Source organism: Triturus cristatus, chromosome 5_1 (assembly GCF_964204655.1).
Source record: "Triturus cristatus chromosome 5_1, aTriCri1.1, whole genome shotgun sequence".
Classification (NCBI taxonomy): domain Eukaryota; kingdom Metazoa; phylum Chordata; class Amphibia; order Caudata; family Salamandridae; genus Triturus; species Triturus cristatus.
In genome coordinates, this window is record NC_140587.1 from 912,889,332 (window position 1) to 912,907,157 (window position 17,826).

General features: G+C 47.2%; 1 protein-coding gene across 1 annotated transcript in view; it reads left to right on the forward strand.

Annotated features, from left to right (window-relative positions):
• The window catches only part of CTDP1 (CTD phosphatase subunit 1), a 646,418-nt gene that overhangs the window by 42,434 nt on the left and 586,158 nt on the right, over window positions 1-17,826 (forward strand). Inside the window, exon 2 of the mRNA XM_085605940.1 lies at window positions 17,054-17,137. Within this exon, the coding sequence (XP_085462066.1) occupies window positions 17,054-17,137 (84 nt within the window). The remainder of the gene's footprint in view (window positions 1-17,053; window positions 17,138-17,826) is intronic.

The window sequence follows — 17,826 nt, forward strand, 5'->3', positions numbered from 1 at the left end:
CTTCAATAGAGACCGACGCAACCTATCAAAAAATACCCGTGGTAACACCATAGGGATATTAAGAACAGGAAGAGGAAGCACCACCATTTTCATGATTGATATCCTGCCTATCAAGGAGAGTGGGAGGCCGATCCAAATTTCCACGTCGTCCTCAAGTTTATCTATAGCCCTACCATAATTCTCCTTCATTAATATTTCAGGGTCTGTGTGCAGTCGTATTCCCAAATATCTGATCGCTTCGTCAGACCAGTGTAACGGGAACTCCATCTTAAAGGGGGACGTGGATGGGGTGAGCGGAAAGGCAATGGACTTACTCCAATTCACTTGCAGGCCCGAGAGGGTACCGAAGTGCACCACTTCTCTCAGCACCGGAGCCAAATTGTTCTCTGGCTCCCGCACATACAGAAGAGTATCATCTGCATAAGTGGAGACCACTATTTTGTAGGTGGGGAAGTTTACCCCCCTCAGGCTGTGGTATTGGCGCAGGGCGCAGGCCAACTGTTCCGCCACCAGCGCATATAGTATCGGCGACAGGGGGCAGCCTTGACGAGTGCCCCTGGAGATGTGAATAGCGTCCGTAACTCGACCCCCCCCCCCCCCCCCCAGACGTATCCTTGCACTTGGCGCCGTGTACAAGACCCCCATCATTCACAGGAAGACCGGGCCCAGGCCCATTTTATTCAACATCTGCCTCATAAAAGGCCATTCCACCGAGGTGAACGCCTTCTCCATATCCAGGAACACCGCAAGTGCTTTGATGTCCCTGCGGACATGCTGCATGGTGCCAAATACCGTCCGCAGATTGTAGGTTAAATTCCTAGATGGAGCTTGAATTAACGGAGGTCCTGGGGTGGGAGGTCTCCCATGACCCCAAAATGGCTTTGCTGGGGATAGCGGATGGATTGGATGGATCCCGCAATGAAAAATATTTCCTAACTACTGCTCTGGTAGTGGCTAAAAGAGATATCGCTGCCGCCTGGAAGCAGATCGATCCACCCAATTGTGCTAAATGGAGAAGGGGTGTGGACTGGTGTGCCGCACGAGAACGGACATTATATGCTGCACGGGGATGCCCCAAAAAGTTTCGCCGAGTATGGGGGAAATGGTTAGGGGGCTTATTCTAGGGGGGGGAGCACGGGTGAGGGGTGCGGGAGGCCAAGGGAGGGGCTGGAGGATTTTGCTACTGCTTGTCATTGAGTCCATGATGTCATTGTGATGCCAGTTCAATTGGACTGTTGTATGTGCCTTTAAGTTTGTTCTTCCACAAGAAAATACAAATTTGATTATCTTCTGCTCTAAGAAATCTAGGTCCCACTTGGGAACTAGGTTATAGGTGTTAAACAGTCCAATGTACCTACCGAGGGGGGCTGAAAGCACTCGAGATTACCAGGGGCAAAAAGGAGAAAAAAGTGGGGTGGGGTGCTGAAGATTTTGGCATCAGTCCCAATGCCCCGGCATCAAACATTTTTTCTGTTCGCAGTGGGAGGCAGAATGGGGGATATACATCATATATGCCAAGGATATACATCATCTGTGCCAGCCCACATTTCAAAGCAACTCCCAGAGAATCCCTAATTTCCTCACAGTCACCCTCTTGATCTAAGGAATCAGACTCCTTTTTTCTGTTTCGTCGAGCGCTCAAAACTTTCCTTTTCGCCGAATCCTACCCCTAAAGCTCTCTTTTCCCTTTAGTTTTGGCTGATTGTTGTTTCCATCATCTGCGCCTTGACGCCTCTGGGCAAAGTCGCGCACTATAAATCCCTGTTCAATCAATTTAATCAATGAATGGCTGCACTATTGGGTTTTTGTGTCAGATGGCAACCAGGAACCTTACCCTGGGCATTTCTGAAACCTAGCAACCCAGTGAAATCCTGGGTTGTGTGGATGGCAGCATGCTTTATTTCGCAGAATTCCCTGCAGACATACATGCATAGGTCAAAAAAGCTATTTTCCCAGGTTTGTGTGACCGAAAACTCAAATACTTGCCCAGACACACAAATGGGATATCGTTTTCATAGGTAGAAACGTAGGAACACAGAATAGTAGAACTTTTGTTATCAATTGAATTTTTTTTGCTTCCAAATGTAAGCCAGTGTGCAAGAAATGTTTTGCAAAATGCCCTCTGAATTAGATAATAGTATGTCCAAAATCAGATTGTACAAATAACCACTATTCCAAAAACTCATTATCTTGGGAACATTTCAGGAATGCATGTATACTTGATACTCATCTGTAGGAAAGTGCACTTTTTTAGGGCTCGCCTAGTGTTGCAGCGCATGCGCTGCTCGCTCGGTGAGATTTATTGTGAACGAGGAGTTTCAGTAGAGGGCTTGAAGCCCCGCCCCCATTACCATTGGCTGACTTCACCGTTTATGCTAAACGGTGGCCTGCCATTGAAAATGAGGCTTTTTGGTTGACGCCCTTTCGCCTCTGAGCCGGACTGGGTTGCCTGCTTTGCTGCTGTCGCAAAGCACTTTCTTATCTTATGGGGCCATGTGTTTCTAATTAGAAACACATGGCCCCATAAAGACGAGATCGATGCTTGTTTTGTAGAGCAGTTACGGGTCAGCCTTGAAACTTAATTTGGTGAAACCATGAAGTACAAGGAAGCAGTATCTCCAAAACCATCGGTCTCACAATTTACAGGAATGAGAGGTCTCTTTATCATTTGTTTTGTGCGATATTTGATGATTCATCAATTCTCCACCGTAGAGTTCGATGCTGGTGTTGCACGCAGCGGCCTGTAAAGTGCATTTCTTTTGCATAGCCCAACCGCACTTTCCTCTAGGTAGTGTTCTGCCACGATGCAGTATTTCTCCTTAGCTGTTTGTCTTTGTGTTGTCCGTGTATGTTGAAATGTAACCTTTGGAAGGCCAGATATTCCCCCAGTACAGTCCCTTCTTATGTCGGGCCGGCTCTCCATATCCGGGGGCGCTCGGAGGCGCGTGCACATTCCCTTTAAAGCGCTGCTCGTTTCTCTGGATTCCAGTGGCTGGTATGAGTGCACAGCCCACCGAATGTAAACCACCTCTTGTTTCGGCTTCCACCTATAGGAGGTAGTAAAGTGGAGCAGTCTAGGCATGCTTTTTAAATTGTATTTATTATATATAAACAATAGTCTTGAGTTTATTTTTTTATTTTTTTTTACATTTACTAAGGAGCATACAAGTTTTGCAGTAAAATGTTCTGTGATGAAAGATGCAGCATCATTCAAATGAGGCTCATTGAAGGAAACCGAACCGTAATTGATCATCTTCCATCTCCCTCCCCCCACCCCCTCGGTTGCACCCTGTTCAAACACAAGCTCTCACAGGTATGATGATAATACAGATTCCTCCCTCATTTCTCTTTTATGTAGATATGTCATCTCCTCCATCCTCACAGCCCCCACCATAAACTCCATCCATCTATGAACACAGACCTTGGGCTCTTATTCTAGGACACCCAGGCAGGTTGGTCAAATTTTCGATGTGCAATCGAACTAGCCCAAGTAAGTCAACCGGGAGGATGCACTCCATGCAGGGGTACTTCATAGCTCCGCGCCGTGCCCCATAACCAAACGGTGCCTTTTACGTGTGATGGAGGTTTAGCAACTCGAACACACGCAACATGAAAAACACACAATATGTTTGAATGTCTAGTAAGTTCTTATTCATTTTTTTAAAAGGTCGTCATATTGTGTGCTCTTGGTGGTGTGGGGAAGTGTGTAAAGACACAGATGAGTGCTGCCACTATGTAGGCTGTGCTGTTAAGGCTGAGCAGTGACACGATTAGTGCAAGCTTCCCAAACAAGGGGGGCAACGCCCCTCATGCCTGGAAACAGCTGGGCCTCTGGGTCCTCACCATTGAGTCCAGGCTGGTCCTATTTCTTTATAGCTGTCCACTTCCTTTTCCCCTTGCACACCACAAGCAGGAAGTTTCTCTATATTGTGGCAAGAAATGCCTTTGCGGCGCTAGGAAAGCCGTATTATTTGTTGTATCTTGGCCTTAACATTTAACAGACTTCCAAAATGATGGCTGGTCTCGAAGCACGTATTCCTTTCAAGCTGCTTGCGCTAACACTCGATGCTGCTGTAAACCATTTTTAGGTCTCGTCTGACCCAGCGCATGCGCTGGTCTGGTGAGACATTTTGTGAGGGCTCAAAAAAGTGCTACCACTGTAGCCTAGAGCTACAGTGCATGTGCACGGGCGCGTGTGCCTCACTTTAGCGGCCGCACGGCTGCTTTGATGTTCTCTGTGAGGCAGTTTTTTTTTCTCATGTTTATTACTTCTATGTAGTAATGGTGGCACCCGTGCACCGCCATCACTACAGAGCAGTAATAAACCGAAACAAGCATTGACATAGCCAATAGGTCTCGCTTTTGGGACATTATAAGTATTTAGTTATGCAACTGTTGCATGGCTAAACACTTATGGTCCCAAAAGCGAGACCTATTGGCTATGCCAATGCTTGTTGCTCTTTTTAGTCAAACCAAGGCAGCGCCCACTTTTTTTTTTTCTTCTCATATGAGGAATTGCGGTTTGTGAAAGACAAGCGCCTTCCCTTCTGAGCGTTATTATTGAAGGTAAAGAATACAGTATGGGTTTGGGCGGTACGGTTTCCGGCGCTGATGTATCAACGTGTGCCCTTTCTTACATATTTGGAGGCGGCAGTCCGACTATGTTTTTCTGATAATCACAACAAACCTACAAGAAACATTAATAGCTAAAAATGCAATTTTCTCCCAAAGAAATTATTCAAAGTACAAAAATCAATCAAGAGATTGTTAACAACAACTTGCACAGAAGCAGTGCTGCCAAACTTAATGAAACTTTATGCTGCAGCACAGCGCCCGCTTTAATATTATCAATACTTGCACCGCGCTGCAGCAATACGTTTTTATACTTCAGACCGGCACACCCTTTCATATTATCAACACGGGCGCCGCCACAGCTTTGAGCAGTAAGTCTCTCGACCGGTAAACACTGGCGCTTCTTTTGTGTTTACTTCTATAACGTGAAAGCAAAGCATGGGGCGCTTGTAAGCAACAAGCATTGCGTTTGCAATGCAATAGGTCTCACATTTTGGAAACTTTGACCTAATGGTATTGTAAAGGACAATGCCTTTTTTTATTCCAGGTTTTTAAACACATAAATGAAAGGCATTGTCATTTACAGTGCAAATAGCTCAAAATCTTGCATTGCAAATGCTTGTTTGACATGGTCACCCCCCTACTTTTTGCCTGGTTTCTGATGTGATTTCGACAGGAAGTGCACCGGGTTCCTGCTAATCAGGTCCCCAGTGCCAGATCTCTTTTCCAAAACTGTGCAATTGTTTCACCAATTTCCAATACCTTTAGTACAGTCTGTAAGCCCGTAGTAAATTTTACCCCTAATACCTAGGGCCTGTGGTACTAAAGAGGGTCCCAAAGGGCTGCAGCAGGAATTGTGCCATCCTAAGGGACCCCTCACCAACCTCATGCAAACTCCCACTGCCGGCTGCGTGTCTTTGTGCAGACAGTAGTGAAAACACTGCATGGCACACAGCCTGTGTGCCCTGCCTGCCGACACTGCATGCAGTATAGTTAAGTCGCCCCTACAGCAGGCCTTACTGCTCTAAGGCACGGTGCACTAGACTATATGTGATGGCATAACTGCATGAGCAGATATGCCCTATACAGGTCAGTTCCATTACTGCCAGTGAAAACCAGTTCCCCAGCTACATGATGGCTTCACAGAAACTAGGGATGTTTGGTAGCAAACATCTTGTATTAATGAACCCACACAGATGCTAGTGTCTGATTTAGTAATACATGCTTACAAAGGGCACTTAAGAGATGCCCCCTGAGAACCTACAATCCCCTGGTGTACTGACTGGTTTTCGTCAGCCAGCCACCATAGATAAGTTTCTGGCTTCCATTGGTGACGGCCTTTGCTTTCAGAAACCAAACCTACTCGGGCCGAGGGCGTTTTTCAATCCCTCCCACAGGATGACCTGCAGAATAGCATCCCAAGGGGCATCTGTCTGCACCCTGGGTGGCTCACAGATATATCCCCTGAATTTTCCAGGCCCCCCATACTCCACTCCATTTTCGAGGACTGCCTTGATTGATGAACACTGCTTTTTCGGCCACCATAGCTGTGTCCATGTCTCTGCACCATGCGGTGAGTGTCGGTGACTCTTCCGAACCCCATTTTTGTACGATGTTACGCTTTGCAACCATTATCCCCAGTGTACCCCAATTCTGTGCTGGACGAGTAAGGTCATTCGGTTGCCAAACATTAAGCAAACACCTCTTGTGTTCCGGCACTAGTGACACCTCCTCTGTTTGCGATATTGTTCTCATGACCTTTACTCAGCACTCTGCGATCTTCGGGCATTGCAACATGGTGTGATAAAATGTACCCCACATCGCCTCAAGCAGTACTGGTGCGGTGTTGTCCCTATTCTGCAGAGGGTTAGCCTGGTGTAGTAGGTACGATGCAGTATTTTGAGCGGCACTAACCTGAGTTTCGAAGGTATTCCCACCTCCCGCGGGGACGCCAGTGCCTCCTGCCAGTCTGTGTTGCCGAGTTCCCCACATCTCGGGACCATTTTTCCTGAGTGCCACATTAGGGTCAGGCAAGTTGTTGACTAGCTTTCGTTAGGTGAGGGAAGTAGCCCGTTTATGCATGTAGTCTGTCAGTAGCCTATCTTCTAGGGGGGTGGCCTCCGGGACCTCGATACCGGGTGGTAAGGCTGCTTGTAGCGCATGTTTTATCTGCATATATCGAAATATTTCAGAGGGTGCCAGCTCATACTGTTCTCTAAGACGTTCAAATGTGATTACTTCCCCTTTGCTCCATAGGTCGCCCACCGTGGTTATGCCGATTGCGTCCCATTGGGTAAACCCCTTACTATTCTTGAGTCGCCCCAACCGCTGTGTATCCCAAAGTGGAGTAAGTTGGGTTATAACTCCTTGCCAACCCAATTTAGTGTGTGCCGCATGCCATATGGTGACTGTATGTATTGTGGGCCCAAGTAATGAAGGGGATCGCTTCTTGTTGTAGAGTGCTGACATCATGACTTCTTCTCCCAATCCATCATGTCTGTCTGCTTGGAATGCGGGGTCCGTTTGTGGGGCGTGTATCCATTGATTAATGATTTTCAACTGAGCGGCCCAATAGTACAATTGTATGTTTGGAAGTGCTATTCCGCCGCCATACCACCCTCTAACCAATTTGCCCTGCGCTATGCGTGCCGGCTTGTTCCCCCATAACAGACTGGAAACCTGTGCCGCTATCGCTTTGAAATAGCTTGGTGGTACTGGAAATGGCGTGTTTTCCAATGCTTACAGGAATCGTGGGAGCGCCATCATTTTAAAAAGCACTGCATTTCCTAGCAGTGTCAGCGTTAAAGTGCCCCAGTGTATCGCTTCCCTTTTTAAGCGCTCTAAGGGAGGCATGAGATTCATTTTTAAGAATTCGTCCGGGTTAGCTGTTATATAAATACCCAAATACTTAAATGCGTCCTCTGTGATCTGTAGTTGACAATCTTTGGGGAGTTGAGACGGCGGGCCATGAAGTACAAATAAGATCGATTTGGACCAATTTATGGTATAACCAGATGCCCGACCAAAGAGTTCACATATATTTAGGAGTACTAGAATGGAGCGCCTAGGGGAGGTCATATATAATACGTCATCCGCATATAGTGAGATGCGGTCTTCCCACCCTTCCGCCCACCTAATTCTCCGGATCATTGGTTCCCATCTAATCCATGCCGCCAGTGGCTCCAGCACATGGGCAAATCGCAGCGGTGACAGTGGGCAGCCTTGGCGCGTGTCAGTGGAAAGTCTTTGGATATGTGACCGTTGGCCGTAACGTGTACCAGCGGTTTGGCATATAATAGATGTACCCACGTGCAAAATTTAGGGCCAAAGCCTAAGTGAGTAAGCACTCGAATAGGAAGGGCCATTCAACCATATCGAATGCCATTCGAGCGTCCAAGGAAAGGATAACAGCTGGTTCTTGAATATACGGTATATGAGCCATCACACTACTTAAGCGTCTCAAGTTAAGAGCTGTGTTTCTGCCCGGCATGAATCCGGACTGGTCCGGATGTATCTGAATCACAAGGTGCGGCGTCAGTCTTATCGCAAGGAGTTTCGCAAGGATTTTAGCCTCTGCATTGATTAAAGATATGGGGCGATATGAGGTACACTCTTCAGGAGGTTTCCCAGGTTTTAGGATCGCCACTATAGTGGCCAATCGATGATATGGCGGAAGTTCACCTGTCTGCAGACTATCACATACATATGTAGCAGGTGTGGGCCAATTATTCCAGCTGCCTTTTTATAGAGTTCAATGGGTATACCATTGGGTCCCACCGTCTTCCCTGATTGTAGTGATCCGATCGCCATGTGCATCTCGTTGGTCGTAAAATCGGCCTCCAGCGTAAGAGCCGCTTTCCGCGTGAGTTTGGGCATAGCAATATCTTGTATATAGGTCTGTGCCTCTTCCATAGTCATGGTGGACAGTGTCGTGTAGACCTGTTGAAAGTGTTGTGCTGATGTGTGCACTATTGTCCATGGGTCACCCACCACCAGACCGTCTCGTGTTCGGATTTGTGCTATCCATTTGTTCCCATGCTCCCTTTTATCGAGCCATGCCAGGAGTTTTCTGTCCTTATTGCCGGTTTCGTATACCTAATGTTGTGTAGCCGTCATTCGCAACCTAGTCGCTTCCCTAAGATATTCCCTGTGCTCTTGTTGTTTAAGAGGCAAGCACTGGGCTGTAGTTGGAGTTGGGTTGCAGGTGTATTGGGCATCGGCGTTATGTAGCTCTAATTCTATAGTATTTAGCTCTTGTTGTTTTTCGCGCTTATGACCTGTAATAGAAGTGATGGCCTGCCCTGTGATAACAGTTTTATAGGCCTCCCACAGAGTGGTCGGGGAGCGGACCGATGAGACATTTTTTTGAAAATAGTGTTGTGCTGTAGTGGTGATAGCTTTCATGATCTTGGGGACATGTAGGTATCCAGGGTATATGGGATAGACACACTGTTGTACCTTGTGGTGATGTGTATGTTAAAAGCACTGGGGAGTGGTCGGATATTCCCCATGGTCTGATTTCAATATTTGCTACATTTCTCAAACTGTCTGCTGATACAAGGAAGAAGTCTATTCTGGAAAGGCTATTGTGAACCCCAGAGTGAAAAGTGAATTGCCGTGCTGCGGGGTGGCGGTACCTCCATACGTCGGTGAGGCTTAGTGCGTCCAAAAAGCTCCCCAGACGGGTGACACCAGTTGCGTGTACCTTTGCGGGGTATCGGTCTAGGGTCCCATCGAGTCCACTGCCTTTTGATGAGCGTATCCGGTTCTTCTCACAGGAGAGGAAGCCCCACCCCCTTTGTCCAGAGCCCTCTGGCACCTGGACAGGCTGGAAAATTAGCTAGTCCAATAGGCTTCTTCTCCTTCTTCAGGCTAGTACCACCCCTAAAGTGGGATACCTGAAAGGAACACAACTTTTCAGAGTTGGCCATCTTGCTTATGGAAAACTTAGGAATTCTGTGATCGGGTATTGCCCACTTCCCGCAGGAAGTGGTCATATAGGGGACGTAGTGCCCCCAGGGGTCTGTCCATTGGCTTCTACCCAACACTTCCATAACTCCCCTAAATTCAGTATTTATGGGAGCCCCTGGCACCAGAGAAGCAGATCTTGACGACATAAGAAGAAGAAATACACTGATGAGCAGCAGAAGACTAAAGAGCTACTGACTTGGTCCCAGCCCTGCTAGCCTGTCTGCTGCTCCCTGTCAAAACTGCGCCAAATAAGACTGAGTGCTCCGGACCGCAAAAACCAGACTCCTAAGGACACCACTGCATCTGTTGCTCCACGACCAACTTGAAGTTGGCCAACTGTGCCAGACTCCTAAGGACACCACTGCATCTGTTGCTCCACGACCAACTTGAAGTTGGCCAACTGTGCCAGTGTGGTCCCCAGCCCTCCAGAGACCAAATTCACTATGGTTTCACCCCTCGTGCACTTCCCGATGCCGCAGAAAATACAAGTAACATGCCTGGTAAATAAATAGAAGAAACGTATCTAGTCAATGTCAGTGTGCAATAAGTCACAATCCAGCCCATGGGTTTAAGTACATAAATCTCATGACCCAATTTTTATAAAAAAAAATAGAATATATCAAATGTATTCCACTTATCAAATGATTATTGTAGTACATTCATCTAGAAAGGGTATATACAATATATTCAAATGCCCAAAACATGAGGCACTGTGCAGTCTCCGCAGCCCTGGGTATGACCACCTCCCCGGGGCTGTGACCTAAAATGGAGGGGGCCCAACCCAGGAAATAGCGGTTTGCTATAGCTTGGTGGGAGCTTTACCGCTCCTGCTAAGCCTTGGCAAACTGTGCTCTGTTTTGAGAAAGCGAAGCATTTTGCACTGGCTTACTCAAAGTAGAGAAAAGTTGGTTTGACACAGAGGGAGCTGCATGTTTGTTAGCAGCTCCCTCTGTCAAAGCAATGCCGGCTCCCACAGGAGGCAGTGAGTCAGCAGGGACCCTTGAGGCTTCCCCCCCATGGTCCCCAACACTAGAATGTGGGTGCTCTTGGTGGGACCAGGGCAGTACCACGAGAGAATGGGAGATGGGGTCCCTTGGGCCAAAATTGGCTCAGGGAAGGACGGAGGGGGGGGGGGGGGGGGGGGCAAGCGGCCACCCTCCCTGAATTATAAAAAAGAAAACCACGCCAAGTCGCTGGAGGCCCGCCCCCTTTCTTCACCACTCTGCAAACGCACCTTCTGGCGCACTACTAGTTGAAGGATGAAGTCCTCACGCTGCTGAGGGTCCTTGGGGGCCAGGAACCCCTTCTGTTACTTCCAGTAAGTCCCAGAGAGCAGGACTGCTGAGAGCTGGTTGGAGGACCACCCCCTTTCTCCACCACTCTGCAAACTCAACTACTGGTTAAATAAAAAACATAGAAATGCAATGTAAAAACCAAAGGTTACGGAGATGTTTATAGTTAAGAATTAGCATTTAAAAGACCTTAGAAATCCACTGAAAAAAGCAACGTTTACAGGGAACTTATGGTTAGTAAATGGAATAAAAAAAACTTTACAGGGAAGTTATAGTTGGGCTCAGGTTTCACTCGTACAAAACCAGTGAAATTCAGCAGTTCTAGTTAGCTGAGCTACATCCTCCTCGGGGACCTGAACTTCCACCTCGAGAACAACGACGACACCAACTCCACCACCTTGATTGACAACCTCGCCAACCTCGGACTCAGACCGCTCGTCACAACACCCACCCGCCCGCAACCTTAGACAGTGGATCGACGACTGCGCCAACACCCTCACCCCGCTCAAGAAACCCTCCAACAGACACACCAACAAGAAAGCCAGTTGGTCCACTACGGATCTCCAGGCATCCAAGCAAACCTGCCGAAAACTAGAGAAGAAATGGCATAGCGAACAGACGCCGGACAGCTACGCAGCCCACAAGAACGCCATCCTCAGACACCATCACCTCATCAGATCTGCCAAAAGGACCTCCTTCAAAGACCGCCTAGACAACAACGCACACAACAGCAAAGAGCTCTTCAACATCGTGAAGGAGCTCTCCAACCCCAGCTCCAACACCAACGACATCCCACCTTCACAAGACCTCCGCGACTACCTAGCCACCTTCTTCCATCGCAAGATCGCAGACATCCACAACAGCTTCAACACACTGACCACCCCGACAATCACTGAGACCTCTGACCTCACAGCCACCACCTCCACCGATCCCCTGCTCACCTGGACCGACATACGCGATGACGACACCATCAAAATCATGAACACCATCCACTCCGGCTCTCTGTCAGACCCATGCCCACACAACATCTTCAACAAAGCCAGCTCCACTATCGCACCCCATCTCCGCAAGGCCATCAGCATCTCCTTCAAGACCGCGACCTCCCGGAAAGTTGGAAGCACGCGTAGATCAACGCCTTACCCAGAAAACCCAAGGCAGATCCCAAGGACCTCAAGAACTTCCGACCCATCTCCCTGCTCCCGTTCCCAGCGAAGGTCATCGAGAAGACCGTCAACAGACAACTGACCCACTACCTCGAGGAGGACAGCATCCTGGATCCATCCCAGTCCGGGTTCCGCAGCAACCACAGCACCGAAACTGCCCTCCTCGCTGCCACTGATGACATCAGGATTCTACTGGACAACGGCGAAACTGCGTCCCTCATCCTCCTGGACCTGTCGGCTGCCTTCGACACGGTCTGCCACCGCACCCTACGCCATACGCCTCCACAACGCTGGGATCCGTCACAAATCACTGGACTGGACCACCTCCTTCCTCTCCAGCAGAACCCAGAGCGTCCGCCTCCCCTCCCCCCGCCCCCTTCCGTTCCGAAGCCACCAAGATCATCTGCGGCGTACCCCAAGGATCATACCTCAGCCCGACATTGTTCAACATCTACATGGTACCACTCGCTCACGTCGCCAGAGTGCTCAACCTCAACATCATCTCCGCCGACGACACCCAGCTGATCCTCTCCCTCACCAAGGACCCCCTCACAGCCAAAACCAACCTTCACGAAGGAATGAAAGACGTTGCCGAATGGGTGAAGATCAGCTGCCTGAAGCTGAACTCAGACAAGACGGATGTCCTCATCCTCTGCTCCACTTCCTCAGCGTGGGACGACTCCTGGTGGCCAACCGCACTGGGAGCAACACCTATACCCATCGACCATGCACGCAACTTAGGGTTCATCCTCAACTCAACACTCTCCATGACCAAGCAAGTCAACGCCGTCTCGTCCTCCTGCTTCAACACCCTACGCATGCTCCGTAAGATCTACAGGTGGATCCCCACCAAAACAAAAACGGTCACACAAGCCCTTGTTGGCAGCAGGCTAGACTATGGCAACGCCCTCTACGCAGGAGCCTCTGCCAAACTCCTGAAAGGACTACAACGCATACAGAGCACCTCCGCACGCTTGATCCTCGCGCAGCCACATCACACCCCACCTAAAAGACCTGTACTGGCTTCCTGTCAACAAGAGGATCACCTTCAAGCTCATCACCCACGCACACAAGGCACTCCAACACCGGATCGACATACCTCAACAGACGACTCACCTTCTACACCCCGAACCGCCAGCTCCGCTCCGCCGACCTCGCCACTGTCCCCCGCATCCAAAGAGCGATTACCGGCAGCAGATCGTTCTCCCACCTCGCCGCCAAAACCTGAAACACCCTCCCCATCCTTCTATGGCAGACCCAGGACCTACTCACCTTCAGGAGGCTACTCAACACCTGGCTTTTCGAGCAGTAGCAGCACTCCTCCCCTCAGCGCCTTAAGACCCTCATGGGTGAGTAGTGCACTTTACAAATGTCATGATTGATTGAGCCAACTATAACTAATGCTCTGCTTATGCCCTCACATAATACATCACTCATGGCATGGTCAGTGACACTGATGTCGTCACTGATATCTACAGAATCACGGATGCACCCACTCTCACCCCTATTGAACCTTTCATACACCCACTCAACCATTCACAGATCCATGCCAGTACTTACACACCCACCCACTGATTCATAGATCTACACACACACACACACTCACTCACTCACTCACTCACTCACTCACTCACTCACTCACTCACTCACTCACTCACTCACTCACTCACTCACTCACTCACTCACTCACTCACTCACTCACTCACTCACTCACTCACTCACTCACTCACTCACTCACTCACTCACTCACGCAGCCACTCACTCACTCACGCAGCCACTCACTCACTCACGCAGCCACTCACTCACTCACGCAGCCACTCACTCACTCACTCACGCAGCCACTCGTACACCCACCCACTAATATAGTCACAGACCTATCCACTCATACATCCATACAGCCACTCACATACCAAGTCAGCCACTTACTCACCCATATACTCACTCACACAGATACTAACACATACTCACTCACTAATACAATCACTGACACAAGCACACACCCTTACCCATACAGCCACTCTTGCATTCCTTTACCCACTTGCCCATACAGTCATTCATATACCCCATCACTCACCTATACTGCCTATCACATATCCAGTTACCCATATACCACTGATCCATCCACTCCAGGCCTCAAAAAATCTACTTGCCCACTTGCAATTGCAAGGCAAATTTGAATAGGTCGAGCTATTTTAAGCACCTACTAACTAGTCCCCTCTGGCAAGCGAACTTAAGCTGGAAAAGAAACAAGTGTTCTGTTTATTCAAAAAGTGAATGAGCTATAAAGATGCCATTACATCTTGTTTTGATTTTGACACATTGTGTCCGTTCAAGGAAAGAGGTAAAATGTCAGTTTTTCTTTTTACTAATTGCTGCTTGGAAAATTGAGTTTATTTTTCTTTCTCTTGCTACAGTTAGAGGTTTTTGTCAAGTGAGCTGTCTGGAGATGTCACTGGAGCAGCACATTCCCCATAATGCGGCGCATTTTCCTTCATTGCACCAGGCGCACCTTTTTAGGTCTCGCCTAGCTATTGCGTTTACGCAATCGCTATGCGAGACTCTAGTAAGAGGGGCATTTCAAAGTGCTCCCAAAAGTGGATTGCATGCAATCTGTTTGGGGAAGCGCTTCAGCCCACTGGCGCGTGCACGTGTAGCCACAGCCTCTGCATCATACTTCAAAGGGTCCGCTCCCCCGCCTGGAATGCGCGCCCCCGCCACAGCATGCCGAGAGATTGTTTCCTCATGGCGCCTCTCACAACTATCCCTCCCCCACCACAGGGCTAGTCTCACGGACGCATTGCCATACATCGATTTCACTTTCATCCCAGTGTTCTCTTTGCCTTTCAGCACACAGCCCGCCCTCCCCTCTCCGTGTTTTCTTGCAGCTTTGCCCAGATCTGAGTCTCAAACAACCAAAATTTTTAAGTTTGCCCTGCACGCTTTCTGCGCTTACAAAGTTAACATATGCCACGCTCATTCCCTTTTCATCCTTCTAAGGTCGATAACATAGCTCCATTAATTCTGCGTCTAAGGATTTAAATAACCATATGTTTTCTTGCAACTTTAGGCACTTCACACACACAGCCCCACTGCTCACACACACAGGCATCAAGGCAGCAACAGAATGCTCTGAGCCCCACCAGTGTTTGCCACACACACATGCCTCTCGCATCTCGTGTTTTCTTCCAGCTTTGGCCCGTGTTCTCTTTGCCTTTCAGCACTCAGCTTCCCCGTAACCATTTAACTTAACATCCTGCCACACTCATTCCGTTTTCATCCTCGCTTTCACTTTCATGCCTGTGTTCTCTTTGCCTTTCAGCACACAGCTTCTCCATAGCCACCATTTAACGACCATCCTGCCGTCAACACCATTTAAATACCACCCTTTTAGTTAAAATAAAAGAATTTCCTCTAAGGGTTTAAGGAACCATAGAAATACAAGGCAAGGCAACATACACTCCGAATGCCACTCAGAGCCACATAATTACATGCCACATAACTACAATGCACTCAATACAACAGACACTCCAAAAACCAATCAGTGCCACATAGTTACACACCACATAATTACACTACACTCAATGCCACATGCACTCCAAATAACACTTAGTGCCAATTAATTACAATGCAAGATACACTCAAAATAACACTCAATGCCACATAATTACACGCCACTAAAATCAACATACACTCCACACAAAACCACTCAGTGCCACATAATTATATTTTACATAATTACACTCTATCTATCGGACTCTATCTATCGGACCACCACAGCATCACTTAGCACCACCACAGCATCACTTAGCACCACCACAGCATCACTTCGCACCACCACAGCATCACTCAAGGGCACCACCACAGCATCACTCAAGGGCACCACCACAGCATCATTTAGCACCACCACAGCATCATTTAGCACCACCACAGCATCACTCAAGGGCACCACCACATCACTATGCGCTACCACAGCATCAATTAACGCCACAGCATCACTCACCGCCACCACAGTATCAATCTGTACAACCATTCAACAACAACTGGCTCTAATATGTTCTCTCAATATTTAGGCTTTATTACAAATGGCACAAAAAAAATTATAATTAACTTCTGTTCTTGGATTTTAGGCGCAATTAAATACACTAAACATAATCTTCACAAGAGTTATTAACAAAAGTTTAAACGATTGCTATTATAATTTACATTAACTTTTAAGTATTAATTATTTGCAAAAATTAAAAGCCATTGTTATTTGTAATATCAATACATCTAAGTCGCGTAAATACAACACATATTGCATTACAAATGCTATAGGTGTCACATTTGCAACAGTTAAAACTATTGACATTGTACATGAGAAAGCTAGTAATTTCAATGTTTTCAATACCAGCACATAAATAAAAAATTAGTCAATTTACAATACAAAAAGCTCAAACTTTCCTAATGCGAGACCTATTGCATTGCAAATGCTTGTTAAAGGTGTGCTCGGCGCAATGAAGGAAAAAGCACTGCATGTGTAATGCGGCCTCAGAATGCTATTGGCCTTAGTGCAGGTGCTCTGCATATATTTTGTGAGATCCCAAAACAGGTCATGATGTCAGAGTTCTTGCAAAAGGACACCTTGTGGATTATTAATGTGCATATTGAAATCACTCCGTATGGTCAACTTTGGAAATCAGAGAACCACTAGCCCCAGGAAGACGTATACCTCCCCATGCTGTATGTTGTTCTGGGAGATTCCAAAATGTGAATTGCTCTATAATGGACTATTTGATGAAGAAGTCTGACTGAAAGCCTTTTTATGTTGTGTATATGTTCATTTTAAGATTTGTTATCATTGAAAGGTAAAAGATCTTGCTGAACATCATACCTAAAAAGGTCAACTTTGAACAGCCATGAATAAAGTTTGTATCTGTTAGACTGATTTTTTTTTGTTTTTTTTTTTTTTGATTCCAAGCTAAAACTATTTCACCATATATAAAGCACGTTAGATACATTCATGGCAGCAATTTAATTAATATTTATAAATTACTCAATGCCATTTTATTTTTACAGTGGTGTTTTGGTGCGGTTGGAAGAATGCAGCCATCCGGTTGTGATGAAAGGCTTGTGTGCAGAATGTGGTCAAGATCTGACACAGTGAGTATACAGGTTTTTTCAGTTCCTGTTTAAGCTTTTATGGGCGTGTTTTTTAAACCAGTGATCTTGAATTAGAATGAAAAACTAGCATTAGCTCAGTGAAAGGCTGGAAGGCAGTATCTGATTTCAAAACACCATGGATTTTTATTTTTTATTTTAGATAAATTGTCTGTTTATCAAAGCAAAAGATGGCAGTTTAAAGAAACAATATAACATATCTGACCGCATTTTACTTCTAATTAGAACATTGGAATGTTGTGAGCTCCATTAAAGACAATGGAGTTCTCTGGGTTTCTAATAGTCGTTAGAAGCCCAGAGCTCCAACATTCCAAAGTTGTTTTTCACAGCTGTTGCTGGGAACAAAGGCCTCAAGGAACCAGAGGGGATTTCAACTCCCTCTGGCTTTGTGAGGCCTTTGTTATATTTGTAAGAACATTCTGCCCTCTAGTGGTGGAATGTTCTAATATCCTTATAACTCACCGTGGGTGGGCTATACCAGCATTGAAGTCCCACTCCCTTATTATAGGCTGGTATAGCCCACTACGGTGAGCTATAATAGATATATTAACTAGAATATTTTGGCTTTTAACAATTGAAGTCTCCGTGCCATTCCTCAGAATCTTCCCCGATGGCTGACAAACCTCAGGTGCCTAACCAGCCAAGACCAAAATTCCCCAGTGCTTTGGCTG